This window comes from Salmo trutta, chromosome 40 (assembly GCF_901001165.1).
Source record: "Salmo trutta chromosome 40, fSalTru1.1, whole genome shotgun sequence".
Classification (NCBI taxonomy): Eukaryota; Metazoa; Chordata; class Actinopteri; order Salmoniformes; family Salmonidae; genus Salmo; species Salmo trutta.
In genome coordinates this window covers 16,129,859-16,143,642 of record NC_042996.1, presented here as the reverse complement: position 1 = coordinate 16,143,642, position 13,784 = coordinate 16,129,859, and the positions used below count along the sequence as shown (strand labels likewise).

Here is a 13,784-nt window from a genome sequence, read left to right as displayed (position 1 = left end):
TGCGCTGAATTGGAGAGGTCTTTCCTAGGGGGGCAGGGACTTTTCTAGGGTTGCATGGACATTCCAAACAAATTACAGGCATTGACCTGACCCTATTTCAAACTGTGTGTGTGTCTATATAGTGTACAAAACATTAAGAACACCTTCCTAGTATTGCGATTTGGGGCACCTCCCCCTTTTGGCCTCAGAACAGCCTCAATTCATCACGGCATGGACTCTACAAGGAATCGAAAGTGTTCCACAGGGATGTTTGTCCATGTTGACTCCAATGCTTCCCACAGTTGTCAATTTGGCTGGATGACCTTTGGGTGGTGGACCATTCTTGATACACACAGGAAACTGTTGAGTGTGAAAAACCCAGCAGCGTTGCAGTTCTTGACACAAACCAGAGTGCCTGGCACCTACTACCATACCCCGTTAAAATAAACTGAAATATTTTGTCTCGCCATTCACCCTCTGAGTGGCACACATAAACAATCCATATCTCAATTGTCTCAAGACTTAAAAATCATTCTTTAACCTGTATCCTGCCCTTCATATCTACACTGATTTGAAGTGGATTTAACAAGTGACATCAATAAGGGATCATAGCTTTCACCTGGATTCACCTGGTCAGTCTATGGAAAGAGTTGGTGTTCATAATGTTTTGTACACTCAGTGTATGTGTTCTCTCCTAATGTTATTTTTATATTAGAAATCGTAATGGTCAATGTATTCAATTTCATCCTGGTTTCTGTCATGCACTGTGTGTGAGTGTGAGCGTGCGTGCATGAGTGTGAGTGTGAGCGTGCGTGCGTGCGATTTGTTGATCTCAAATGGACACTTACTCTGCATTACTCTGTGTGGTATAGAAATGTTCCAGACCCTTATTAATGTGATACATGTGAAATACACTGGAATATTAAACAATTGCAATAAGAACCTATACATACAACCCCTAATGATGTATTTATCATAAATGCCTCAAACCTTCCTATGATAAGTGATTATTTTCTGGTGATTGTTAACTCCTTCTGGGACTATTTCTAGCTGGTTGTATTTTTCAATCGAAAATAGATCTCTTGCCACTTTTTCAATTAACCTTGATGAACATGTTCTTATATTTCTGTAACAAGTGTAAATAGGGTGTTTATGCATGTGTACTAAAAAGGGTGATCAAAATACATGTTGACTAAAGTTAGGCTAACTATGACCAGACAATAGATTTGAACCCAACCAAAAGGGAAAACTGACAGATTCCGAATATCACTTTTAACTGTTTTGACCACAGTACTTTTCCAGTATTAACGCATAAAAGGACCGCAAATTTGTTTTTAATGTCCTGATTTGATGTATTTATTCCTATAAACTGTGGTAGTAATCAAGAAACTTTGAGACACTGGTCGCGACAGGGGCAAAGAGCCACCTGTGAAATACCTGGAAGTTACATGCTGCATGTTGATCCATGTGACTTTCCTTCTATAACATTCACAGTTTGGTCCTGCTACTAGGTTCCTACTGTTTTGTGTATCCATGGATTCCAAAAATCAAAAAACCTATCTTCCTGTATGTGTAAGAAGCAACAAACATAGGAGGATGATCGACTCTAGAGGTGTTTAGCGCGTAGCTGTGAGCAAAGTGTCGGTCTAGTGTAGAGAGAATGGGGTCCCTCTTTGCATCTGCTAAAGTGCTACTGCATGTGGTGTACTCTGTTACTTAGCTGTATACTTTCTCCTAACACACCACTACAGCTAGACTCAGTCAGTTGTACTGTACTTCTGTCTTTATGTTACATGAACCTGTGACAAACGCTGTCCCCCGCTGGGTGGAATATCTGTCCTAACCTTACTAGGTAGGCAGTGCTACTATGGAACCTTAACTTTCCTACAAGTGCATGTGTAAACTGTATGTCCAGTGGGAGGAGATCGTGTAATGAATGGACATCTATGTCCGTGTAAATGATAACTGTTCTGATATTTATGATGCACTTCATTAAAAACTTGCTCAATATGTTTGATTCATGTGTCAGTGGCGGTTCTAGACCATTTCAACTGGGTGGGTCAAGCTGGGGCCAGTTGTACTGTTAGAGGGGCCAGTTACATTAGACGTTATTGTTGTCATATCGTTTTCTTCACTGCATTGCAGGCATTAGCAGGCAAAAGACCATGTTCATAATCATCATCGTTGCAACTGTCTCTAATATGTAAAAAAGAATGATAGCAAAAATGTGTTATGTAAAAATTATTTCATACTCCACATTTATGGGGGCCACAAGGGGGTCCAAAGTTGTTGTCACAGGGGCACTGCCCCCCCCCCCCCCAGAACCGCTAGTGTCGTGTGTGCGCCCAGCCCTCGGGTAAAATACTTGTCTATTGTGATACTGAGATCACCTCTATGGGTGGAGATGACATATGATCCTCATGAGAATTCAATGACAAACAATACGTTTTACTCATTGAGCAACTTCTGATTCCTGTTTCACTACCAAAACAACTCTTGTTACATACATGGTACGACCTGTTATTTTACGAATGTTTTCTAGCTGAATAACTTTTTAATGTTGTGTTTATTGCATTATTACTACTTGTTTAAAATAGACTAAATTGTCTGTTAAAACGACCTAATGTGCTCCACGTAGTCTAGCTACAGACATGCTGGCACTGTATTTTGGAGTAGTCACGCCTCCTTCGATTCACAGCGCACAGATTTCAACTGGTTCCTCCCCCCCATTTCCCGCCTAATTCCCCTCCTTGTATGGGCAATAGAATGCAGACGCAGTCAAAACTTCGGTTCCGTATGTAAATTGGTTTGATTGAAGAAAATCAGAAAATGGTGGAGTTGCCAAACGCGCATGCCTAAACATTTCGGATACTCCTAGGGAGAACTTCAAATGTGTCCTGTTCGCGTCCTCGCTTCCTTCTCAAAACCCATTGGATGAGAGAGCCAGAGGTCTCGCCCCTCTGACATTTTCCTCCAATGGGTTTTGAAAACAAGTTGTGGAGAGAGGACGCGAGCTAAAACAATTGAGATTTTCCCCAGACCCACAAGTAAAACGGCAACATCCGAACGGTGTGGACGCTAATGGTGTATTCATTATTACATGAGTTTAAATAGATTACTAAAGACGTTTTGTATAACTATTACAACTCGTTCATCATTGACTATAAATCAAGGTAAGGACATTACTTTGTTTGAAATAGAATTGGCTGTCTGTCCAGCTTCACAGTATGCCTGAAGTTATTCGAGGATGTAGGCTATTTAACATGGTTAAATATCTCTAAAAAGCCATTCAAACGTTTCTTTCTTATTCTAAATTGTTTTAAACGTTTTGAGTTAATTAATGTTTATTTCAGTGTTTTGTCAGCGAATGACAAACCCTGGAAATGGTATTCGTGTTGGGCGCTCATTTCTTCTGCTTGGCATCCAGTGACAATGAACGCTCACATTCTTTGATCAGGACTAGAGTCCTACAAATGTTTTGTTTTTGTGCAACACAATTCTAACCTACACTGTTTTAAAATAGTTACTTGATTTTTATTTTCTTCAAATAACATCAATACGTTATGTAGACTAGGCTGGTTTCGTTTTCAAAAGACACCATACCGCCGCATCAACAAAACCTTCAATGCAAACAGTGTAGGCTAGAATACTTGACTAAGAGTTAATCATTTCGTTGTGTTATAACCTTTTTTTTATTTTATCAAGTTACGATTACAATCTGAGTAAAATATTTTGGGTTTCGTTTGTGAGTGACATTTGAGTGGTAGGTGGGTGTGTGGCTCAGCGCCAAACATGCCTCTGGTCCCATTCCAATATTGTTCAACTCTATAACTTGTTTGCATGCATGGACTGTTGTTCAGGTCTTCTATCCTTAAATAATTAACACTTGTGTTAATAAACTTCCCAAAAGTAGGTAGCAACCAGCTTCTCTGAAATGTGCGTGTGTTTACAGTCCGGCCGTGGGTTTGGAACCTTCCCACTGCGCACTGACGCACAATAATTCGGAAAACAAAGACCTGGAGAACGACGCAGCAGCAGTGTTGTGTCACGTGGTAGTAGTTATTGTTTTTGGGTGGTTTTACGAACTGGTAGAAGCAGCATTCGTACTCGTAAGGTCAAATTGTGTCTGAATATACATGCTGCTTATGATGCAGGAGAACCAGAGGGGACCATGCTTTCTCGGTGGGTGGTGATCGACACATGCAAGTCTTTTTTTTTCTTTTTTTTATAATAATGTTATTCTAAAAACCAGTCGACAATGCAATGGTTGTTTTCATTTGAACTAATTGTTGGTGAAAAAACGATTAAAAGCAGTTAATTTGAACGTAGTAAATTTCGCACGCACATCACCGGTTCAGTGTACAGTTGGAACCATGCCGTCCCGCCTACATCCTTCGAAGCATGTTGGCTATTAGGCATATATATAAACTCTGCAAAAAAAGAAACGTCCTCTCACTGTCAACTGCGTTTATTTTTTAGCAAACGTAACATGTGTAAATATTTGTATGAACATAAGATTCAACAACAGACATAAACTGAACAAGTTCCACATATGTGACTAACAGAAATGGAATAATGTGTCCCTGACCAAAGGGGGGGTCAAAATCAAAAGTAACAGTCAGTATCTGGTGTGGCCATCAGCTGCATTAAGTACTGCAGTGCATCTCCTCCTCATGGACTATACCAGATTTGCCAGTTCTTGCTGTGAGATGTTACCCTAGTCTTCCACCAAGGCACCTGCAAGTTCCCAGACATTTCTGGGGGGAATGGCCTTAGCCCTCACCCTCCGATCCAACAGGTCCCAGACGCGCTCAATGGGATTGAGATCCGGGCTCTTTGCTGGCCATGGCAGAACACGGACATTCCTGTCTTGCAGAAAATCACGCACAGAACGAGCAGTATGGCTGGTGGCATTGTCATGCTGGAGGGTCATGTCAGGATGAGCCTGCAGGAAGGGTACCACATGAGGGAGGAGGATGTCTTCCCTGTAACACACAGTGTTGAGAATGCCTGCAATGACAACAAGCTCAGTCCAATGATGCTGTGACACATCGCCCCAGACCGTGACGGACCCTCCACCTCCAAATCGATCCCGCTCCAGAGTACAGGCCTTGGTGTAACGCTCATTCCCACAAAGATAAACGCGAGTCCAACCATCACCCCTGGTGAGACAAAACCGCAACTCATCAGTGAAGAGCACTTTTTGCCAGTCCTGTCTGGTCCAGCGACGGTGGATTTGTGCCCATAGGCAACGTTGCTGGTGATGTCTGGTGAGGACCTGCCTTACAACAGGCCTGCAAGCCCTCAGTCCAGCCTCTCTCAGCTTATTGTGGACAGTCTGAGCACTGATGGAGGGATTGTGTGTTCCTGGTGTAAATCGGGCAGTTGTTGTTGCCATCCTGTACCTGTCCCGTAGGTGTGATGTTCGGATGTACCGATCCTGTGCAGGTGTTGTTACACGTGGTCTGCCACTGCGAGGGCGATCAGCTGTCCGTCCTGTCTCCCTGTAGCGCTGTCTTAGGTGTCTCACACTACGGACATTGCAATTTATTGCCCTAGTCACATCTGCAGTCATCATGCCTCCTTGCAGCATGCCTAAGGCACGTTCATGCAGATGAGCAGGGACCCTGGGCATCTTTCTTTTGGTGTTTTTCAGAGTCAGTAGAAAGGCATCTTTGGTGTCCTAAGTTTTCATAACTTTGACATTAATTGCCTACGTCTGTAAGCTGTTGCATGTTCATTAATTGTTTATGGTTAATTGAACAAGCATGGGAAATGGTGTTTAAACCGTTTACAATGAAGATCTGTGGATTTATTTGGATTTTTACGAATTGTCTTTGAAAGACTGGGTCCTGAAAAAGGGACGTTTCTTTTTTTTTTGGTTGCGGTTACGTCAGAGCTGGTATTATACAATCGTTTGTGCGCTCAAGATTTACGACCGGTCCTGCTGACCACATGTATGGCTTTTAGTGTATCATTTAAAATGTATATATATATGAGGTAGGCTACTACATTCACCGCGGTTAGCTTAACCTTTTTACGTCTTTGGCACGATGAAACAAAAAAAGCTTCAATCACGATGTATCCCTCTTATCCATTTCCACATCATAATCGGATCTGTGACCACGGACAATCGAGCATCACATGGATGCTACCACATGCCCGCATCCCTGCTCTAGAGAGTCGGGACCACATGGCTTTTTGTTGCATCAGCACTGTGGTTGCATAACAGCGTCACGGTACATGGCCAGGCTGTGCTGTTCTGGTCTCATTGACGTGATAACCTAGTTCTCTCTGTCTGGAACTCTGGGCCGTGCAAGCATTAAGGGGGTTCGTCTCCACAGTGTGTGATGCTGGCCTATGACTGTATTATGTTCATAGTAATGCATGAACAGGGCCATAACCAGGGTTTTAGTGAGGTCCTGAAGCTCATTTACTGCTTTTCTATACAATTAAAACACTTCAAAATGCTATTTGGAGAACATCAAAAATGATTTGGGCTATTATAAACTTGGCTGCTGTAGGTTGTTTCACCTCAGTCAATCTACAAACACAGCCTATTAGCTATACAATTGTAATGTTTAGGGGGGGAAGTATGATAAATGATTCACACTGTATTATCAGATGAAATGGGAACTTATTACATTTATCATTTACATTTTAGTCATTTAGCAGACGCTCTTATCCAGAGTGACTTACAGTAGTGAATGCATGCATGAAATGATGATTTTTTTTTTATTTTTTTTTTGTACTGGCCCCCGTGGGAATCGAACCCACAACCCTGGCATTGCACACACACCATGCTGGTGCTGCAAACACCATGCTCTACCAACTGAGCCACAGGGAATACAGTTATAGAACTGTATTGTTTGCATTTTAATATAGGCCTATAGGGAAGATATATATTAATCTTTTTTTTTTTTAAGCTTCTAACTTTTTTGCTAATATTCTTACAGATTTTCTCAAAAGACCAACCCACATGAGGCACTGACTCCAAGTTTGGGACCCACTGTACTAACCTCTCTGAGTGCTTCCTCTGCGTTCTCCTGCACGCGTGCCTCAGTCTCACCACACCACTATCTGTCTCAGTAGCCTACTTACTCTCTTTAAAGCAAAGTTATGACTAATTAGTCAAATAAAAATCATCCTGTTGAGGTAGGCTCCGTTTAACGGTAGCTGGTTTGGTAATTCTAGCCAGAACACTTAAACGTTACCGCAATAGAAGTCTCTGCCGGTAGCTAGCCACCTGACTGACATATCGATAAGAAATGACTTACCAGTTCTGCAGTCATTCTTCGAGAGTTGTTTTGTTTATTTGGGGGATCTGTAGACAGGAGTCGTGGGGCGGTTTTAAAATTGTATTTTTTTTTCTTCACATTAGACAAAATGACCGAGGTCCGGACCTCTATGTCCTCGTATGTAGTTACGGCCATGTGCGTGAATTATGAAGACTGTTATTCCATGCTGTTGTGAACTGAACTCTCATGAAGAGATGGGACAGGGACAGGAAACTCTTATGAACAGTCAACCTTTGAATGAAAACAGTTAGTCGCCCGACCTGTATACTGTTGAATCAGTGATATACTGTTGAATCAGTGATTAGGCTATCCTCTCCAAGAAATAGACCGATGGGTGTGTCATAATTCTTGCCAGATTACATATCATATCCATAGACTGTACATAAACATATGTGAGTGTAAGCTATCATTGCTTCATTCCTGTATGTCCCAGATGTTTGGCTTCCACAAGCCCAAGATGTACCGGAGCCTAGACGGTTGCTGTATCTGTCGGGCCAAGTCTTCCAGCTCCCGCTTCACCGACAGCAAGCGCTACGAGAGGGACTTTCACAGCTGCTTCGGGTGAGTGGACCACTCCTCTATACGCTGGCTCATACCCAGAGCTCAGACCCTGGGCAGGTCCAGCTCTCAGCCTCCCTCTGCAGCTCAACTCTGGGGGTAGAGAGGTTGAGGCCTTAAGACTTTCTCTGTCAGATTTGGACAGTAAAGTCATCACGTTCTTTTTAGGATTTTTGCCAATGCTCATTCTCATGACTATGCGACCCCTTGTTATAGCCATGCACTCTGTAATGCAATTAGATATTTATTCCATTTTGGAGACAGTTTTTTGTTTTAACTCCCAATGCAATAACCTAAATAATTGAGTGTTTTACCCATGGAGTTTATCAAACTAGGACATTTTTGTATGAAACCAGAATTGAAAGAGTTTTACATCCTCACCTTGTCACTCTGCCTCTCCGCTATTGGCCGGGCCAGTATGCGTCAGTCCATTGCTATGGTAACCGGTGATGTGAGTCAACAGGAGAAGCGTTCTGGCAGAAAATAGCTCTGACCGACTCCCACTGACTGGAGCAGGGATAATAATAACCATACGCTGAGCTTCAAGGCTGTCATCATTCATTCTCTCTCTCTCCATATGAAACTCATCCTCATTCTCCCCCCTATAATGTGTCCCTGCAGGCTGAGTGAGATGCGTTTTGGGGAGATCTGTAATGCCTGTGTTCTCCTGGTGAAAAGGTGGAAGAAACTCCCAGCCGGATCCATAAAGAACTGGAATCATGTAAGGCCTCTCAAAATCCATCCATACTCCCATCCACTCTCAGTATTCCAAATAATAAGTCTTAAGACAACACTTACAGGGGGTGACTGACGCAACACCTGTAGGCGTATAATAACCACTTTTCCTTAGATACAGTACACCCTGTTTGTTTGCTGTCCTATAGGCCATTCTATACATTCATGCCGTTACCTTGGAAACAGACATCCATCCTGCTCTGATGTCACTCAACCCTTCTCTCCCGTTTCACAGGTTGTTGACGCTAAAGGTTCAGGGTCAAGCTGGAAGACAACAGTGAGGTCCAAGAAGATGAAGAGAGCCAGGCCAAGCCAGATCAGCCGAGTGCAGAAGGGGCTCAAGAGACACAGTAAGCAGCTGATGCTCTGTCTCTCGGCTACGCTGCCTTGTGCAGCGCAAACTTTGGTGTTTCAAAAGTAAATGTATCACAACTCTTCTCTCCATTATTTATCCTTCCTAAAGGGCTGTGAAACAAGAGACCTTGATTGATATTTGATTGATATTTTTGGACTAATTCCAAAATTAATATTACAGATGTTTATCTGAACCATGCCTGCTATGTTATAAATAAGTTGAGAAGAGTTTCTGATTGTGCTCTGCCTGGCCCCCACAGACTCTGACGCCCACAGCAGCACCTCCAGTGCCTCCCCTGCCCATTCTCCCAGCTACAGCAACCAATCAGACGAGGGCTCAGATGTGGAACTCTCACCAGGTGCCACCCACTCGCCAGTCTTCTCTTTCCTGGACCTCACCTACTGGAAAAGGTAATTGCCGGTCTGGTGGAATCAGGGTCCTATTTATCAGGCACCAAAAAGACTGAAACTAATGAGGAACTATATGAGCTTGTCCAATGAGACACTCGTTTTCTGTTGCAAAATGCCTTGCTACGGTGTACCCAAATGAATACATCCCATGTTACACTCCACCAGTTTGGGTTCAGATGCTGTATTTCCTCATAATTAATGCATCATTAAAGACAATACTGTGCAGCCATATTCATCAACCTGGCCAAGGCTTCGACTCTGTCAATCACCGCATTCTTATCGGCAGACTCAACAGCCTAGGTTTTTCAAATGACTGCCTCGCCTGGTTCACCAACTACTTCTCAGATGGAGTTCAGTGTGTCAAATCGGAGGGCCTGTTGTCCGGACCTCTGGCAGTCTCTATGGGGGTCCCACAGGGTTCAATTCTCGGGCCGACTCTTTTCTCTGTATATATCGATGATTTCGCTATTGCTGCAGGTGATTCTTTGATCCACCTCTACGCAGATGACACCATTCTGTATACTTCTGGCCCTTCTTTGGACACTGTTAACTAACCTCCAGACGAGCTTCAATGCCATACAACTCTCCTTCCGTGGCCTCCAACTGCTCTTAAATGCAAGTAAAACTAAATGCATGCTCTTCAACCGATCGCTTCCGGCACCTGCCTGCCCGTCTAGCATCACTACACTGGACGGTTCTCACTTAGAATATGTGGACAACTACAAATACTTAGGTGTCTGGTTAGACTGTAAACTCTCCTTCCAGACTCACATTAAGCTTCTCCAATCCAACATTAAATCTAGAATCAGCTTCTTATTTCACAACAAAGCATCCTTCACTCATGCTGCCAAACATACCCTCGTAAAACTGACTCGCCTACCGATCCTTGACTTCGGCGACATAAATTACAAAATAACCTCCAACACTTTACTCAACAAATTGGATGCAGTCTATCACAGTGCCATCTGTTTTGTCACCAAAGCCCCATATACTACCCACCACTGACCTGTATGCTCTCGTTGGCTGGCCCTCGCTCCATATTCGTCGCCAAACCTACTGGCTCCAGGTCATCTATAAGTCTTTGCTAGGTAAAGCCCCGCCTTATCTCAGCTCAATGGTCACCATAACAGCACCCACAGGTAGCACGCGCTCCAGCGGGTATATTTCACTGGTCACCCCCAAAGCCAACTCCCCCTTTGGCCGCCTTTCCTTCCTTCCAGTTCTCTGCTGCCAATGACTGGAACTAATTGCCAAAATCACTGAAGCTGGAGACTCATATCTCCCTCTCTGACTTTAAACATCAGCTGTCAGGGCAGCTTACAGATCACTGCACATGTAAATAGCCCACCCAACTGTGTAACTCTGTTTTTGTGTCACACTGCTTTGCTTTATCTTGGCCAGGTCGCAGTTGTAAATGAGAACTTGTTCTCAACTGGCCTACTTGGTTAAATAAATGCGAAATAAAAACAAACTCCTTAGCCCTATTTAATCCTCCTTCATGGTACATTTTGTTTGATTTGATTCCCTCACTCACTATAGTGCTTTGCTGTCTTGACCGTCCTCTGTGGGTTTTAGGCAGAAAGTGTGCTGTGGCATCATCTACAAGGGACGCTTCGGAGAGGTACTCTTAGACCCCCACCTCTACAAGCCCTGCTGCCAGAAGAAACGACAGCACGAGCCAGGAGAGGAAGAAGCACAGGCGAGCAGAGCGAACGTGATGCGGCCCGCCCCACCGAACAGCCCCCCTCCCCCCCAGGATAAAGAAGATTAGGGGAGGGGAAGTAAGAGTGGGGATTTGATGTCATAATGTCACATGACACTCTACGGAAGTCAGATGGAGACCGTTGGGATTTTATGACGTCCTGGAGCGCTCTCAAGACAGTCTACTGGGATTGCTTTCTATTCAAGAGCAGCTGGACTACTAATCAAATGTTGTGTTCTGTACCAGGATGCAGTGAGGTTTGTTCTATTATATCTGTTAACAAATATCGACTCTTTCTCTCTGAGTGCTATGAGATTGTGAATATTCACAATTTGGTTTCAATATGAAATGCTGGATTCACAAAAGCTGCGTGAGAAAGGGCGACCTCTGGAGCTGTACCTTTTTATAGTAGGATAGAGCCATATCCATTAGGATAGAGAACAGCCTTCCACACTTTGCCTTCTCATGTCCTGTACCCCACACATATATGTGCGTGCAAACACACACACGTCGGCCCTGGTCACATTCTGAAAGGATGTATTATATTTATTAAAAAAATGATTCACTTTTCTTTCCCTTACGCAACATGGTCACTGATCAGACATCTAATATTGTTAGGGTAAAGCTGTAGAAAATGTTATTTGACAAATTATGTCAGAGGTGTGAAAAGTGGGAAGAAAGGATGCAATTTTAAAGAATTTGTCCAGAGCCTTATTCTTTGGTAAAGGGACACATGTACACAACCAATGTCATATATACCCTTGATTGTGTACTCTCTGAGATATTGATACTATACTCTTTCCAGTGCACATTTCATATTTGAGTTTGTAATATGTAAGGCCAGTGATCTTGTTCATTGTCTTTGAATGTGCTTTGTACGTACATCCAAACATTTTAAGGGAGCCTATAGTGTGCCCTCTAAGCAGTGATCTTGACGTAAGCACTCTCGATCGCCAGTCCTCATCTGAACCAATATAAGCTAAAACCCACAAGCTGACCTTGGAGCAGCACTTTTTGAGCACTTCCTATCTCAGTCTACGGACCAGTTTCATTTAGTTTCCTAGCCCCTTAGAGCATATCTGAAGGTGATGGTATAGTGGACACTTATTTATTCCTTTCAGTTCTGTGAACACAAACAGGGTTCTGGGAAGGGGCTAAGATGCTAAATGGAACTAGGCCTATGATGTCAAGACTGGCTGAGTGGGCCAACCAAAAAGATTCCCTGGTATTCTCCTATTGAGAGTTTCGATGCCTTTTAATTGTACTTTAGGTTTGACACCTTCCAAGAACTGTTCAAGTCCTGCAGGACTCGGTTGTACAAATCCGTCTCCATCTTTTGCATGATGACCTTAGGGGTGAAATAATAACACTATTTTTGTCTGTCACTTTGCCTCTGTTTGGCGCAAAATACTGTACAGTTCTGAATATATTTTTGTATATAAATGGACAAGACTACAACGTAGTGAATAGGCCACCAACATTTAGTTCTTAGTATATGTCCCAAAACTGTCATGGCTATTGAGGCTGGTTCTATACAATTGTCAGTACAAGGTCACTTTAATCTAAACCCCTCCCACATCCCTCATGTAGGCTACTTCTGTCTTCACTTTTATTTCAAGAAATGTGTTTTCTTGTTCTGTACCTCATGCATATTCACTACTGTTCATATCATTTAAATGTTCTTCAAACCACGGTAAGATTTTTTTGAAACTGACATTGTCTAGGCATTTTATTCTACAGTGAAATAGACTCAAGCCTGTATTTACATTGCATGCGGGGGGGGGGGTTATTGCAGATCTCTGTCAATGCATGCCTGCACCCAAATTGTGGACATTCAGTCAATGTATTTGTTATATTAGTATCTAGATGTGCAAGCTCACATGCCAAATTAATGCAAACTCATTATTCTGTAAGCTATCATGTTCAATATACAGTATTTTATTCTCTGCATATGGTTAATAATATTAACACTGAGTGTAGACAAAACACTTCCTATTTCCATGACACAGACAGACCAGGTGAAAGCTATGATCCCTTATTGATGTTATCTGTTAAATCCACTTCAATCAGTGTAGATGAAGGGGAGGAGACAGGTTAAAGAAGGATTTTTTTAAAGCCAAGAGACCATTGAAACATGGATTGGGTATGTGTGCCATTCAGGGAGAGAATGGGCAAGGCAAAATATCTGAGTGCCTTTAAATGGGATATGGTAGTAGGTGTGAGACGTACCGGTTTGAGTGTGTCAAGAACTGCAACACTGCTGGGGTGTTCACGCTCAACCGTTTCCCGTGTGTATCAAGAATGGTCATCCAGCCAACTTGACACAACTGTGCGACGCACTGGAGTCAACATGGGCCAGCATCCCTGTGGAACGCTTTCGACTCCTTGTATAGTCCATGCCCTGAGGAATTGAAGCTTTTCTGAGGGTAAAAGGAGGTGCAACTCAATATTAGGAAGGCGTTCCTCATGGTTTCTACACTCAGTGTATGACGACAGCTATTTCAACATACAGATGATCACCATGGTTTGATCAAAGCTTTACTACACAACCCTATTTGTAATGTATTTATGTATAAAGGCATCAGACATGGACTCCCGTTTTTTTTTATGTTCCTTTAATCTTCAGGTTTGATTGAATGTTAGGGAAAGTGGTAATTTCTCTTTGTTAATTTATTTGTATGTGTTTATCATTTTTTGGTTATTGTTGACTATTTTTATTACTTTCTCCTGTAACCTACCATAACCTT

The 13,784-nt window shown here is 42.8% G+C and overlaps 1 protein-coding gene across 1 annotated transcript; it reads left to right on the top strand.

Moving 5' to 3' along the window:
- Nucleotides 1-3,004: 3,004 nt before the first annotated feature.
- On the top strand, nt 3,005-12,748 carry LOC115180298 (SIN3-HDAC complex-associated factor). The gene is made up of 6 exons (XM_029742274.1): nt 3,005-3,152; nt 7,711-7,838; nt 8,457-8,556; nt 8,806-8,920; nt 9,185-9,335; nt 10,911-12,748. Exons 2-6 carry the CDS (start codon nt 7,711-7,713, stop codon nt 11,104-11,106), a joined length of 690 nt encoding a protein of 229 aa, XP_029598134.1. The 5' UTR covers nt 3,005-3,152; the 3' UTR covers nt 11,107-12,748.
- The last annotated feature ends 1,036 nt before the right edge of the window (nt 12,749-13,784 follow it).

What these genes read in the sequence shown, in the direction of transcription:
- LOC115180298 (XM_029742274.1), top strand. Translation starts at nt 7,711, where the DNA reads ATGTTTGGCTTCCACAAGCCCAAGATGTACCGGAGCCTAGACGGTTGC. An exon ending in GAAGGGGCTCAAGAGACACA is followed by an intron (nt 8,921 to 9,184) that starts GTAAGCAGCTGA and finishes TGGCCCCCACAG; the next exon opens with ACTCTGACGCCCACAGCAGC. An exon ending in GACCTCACCTACTGGAAAAG is followed by an intron (nt 9,336 to 10,910) that starts GTAATTGCCGGT and finishes TGTGGGTTTTAG; the next exon opens with GCAGAAAGTGTGCTGTGGCA.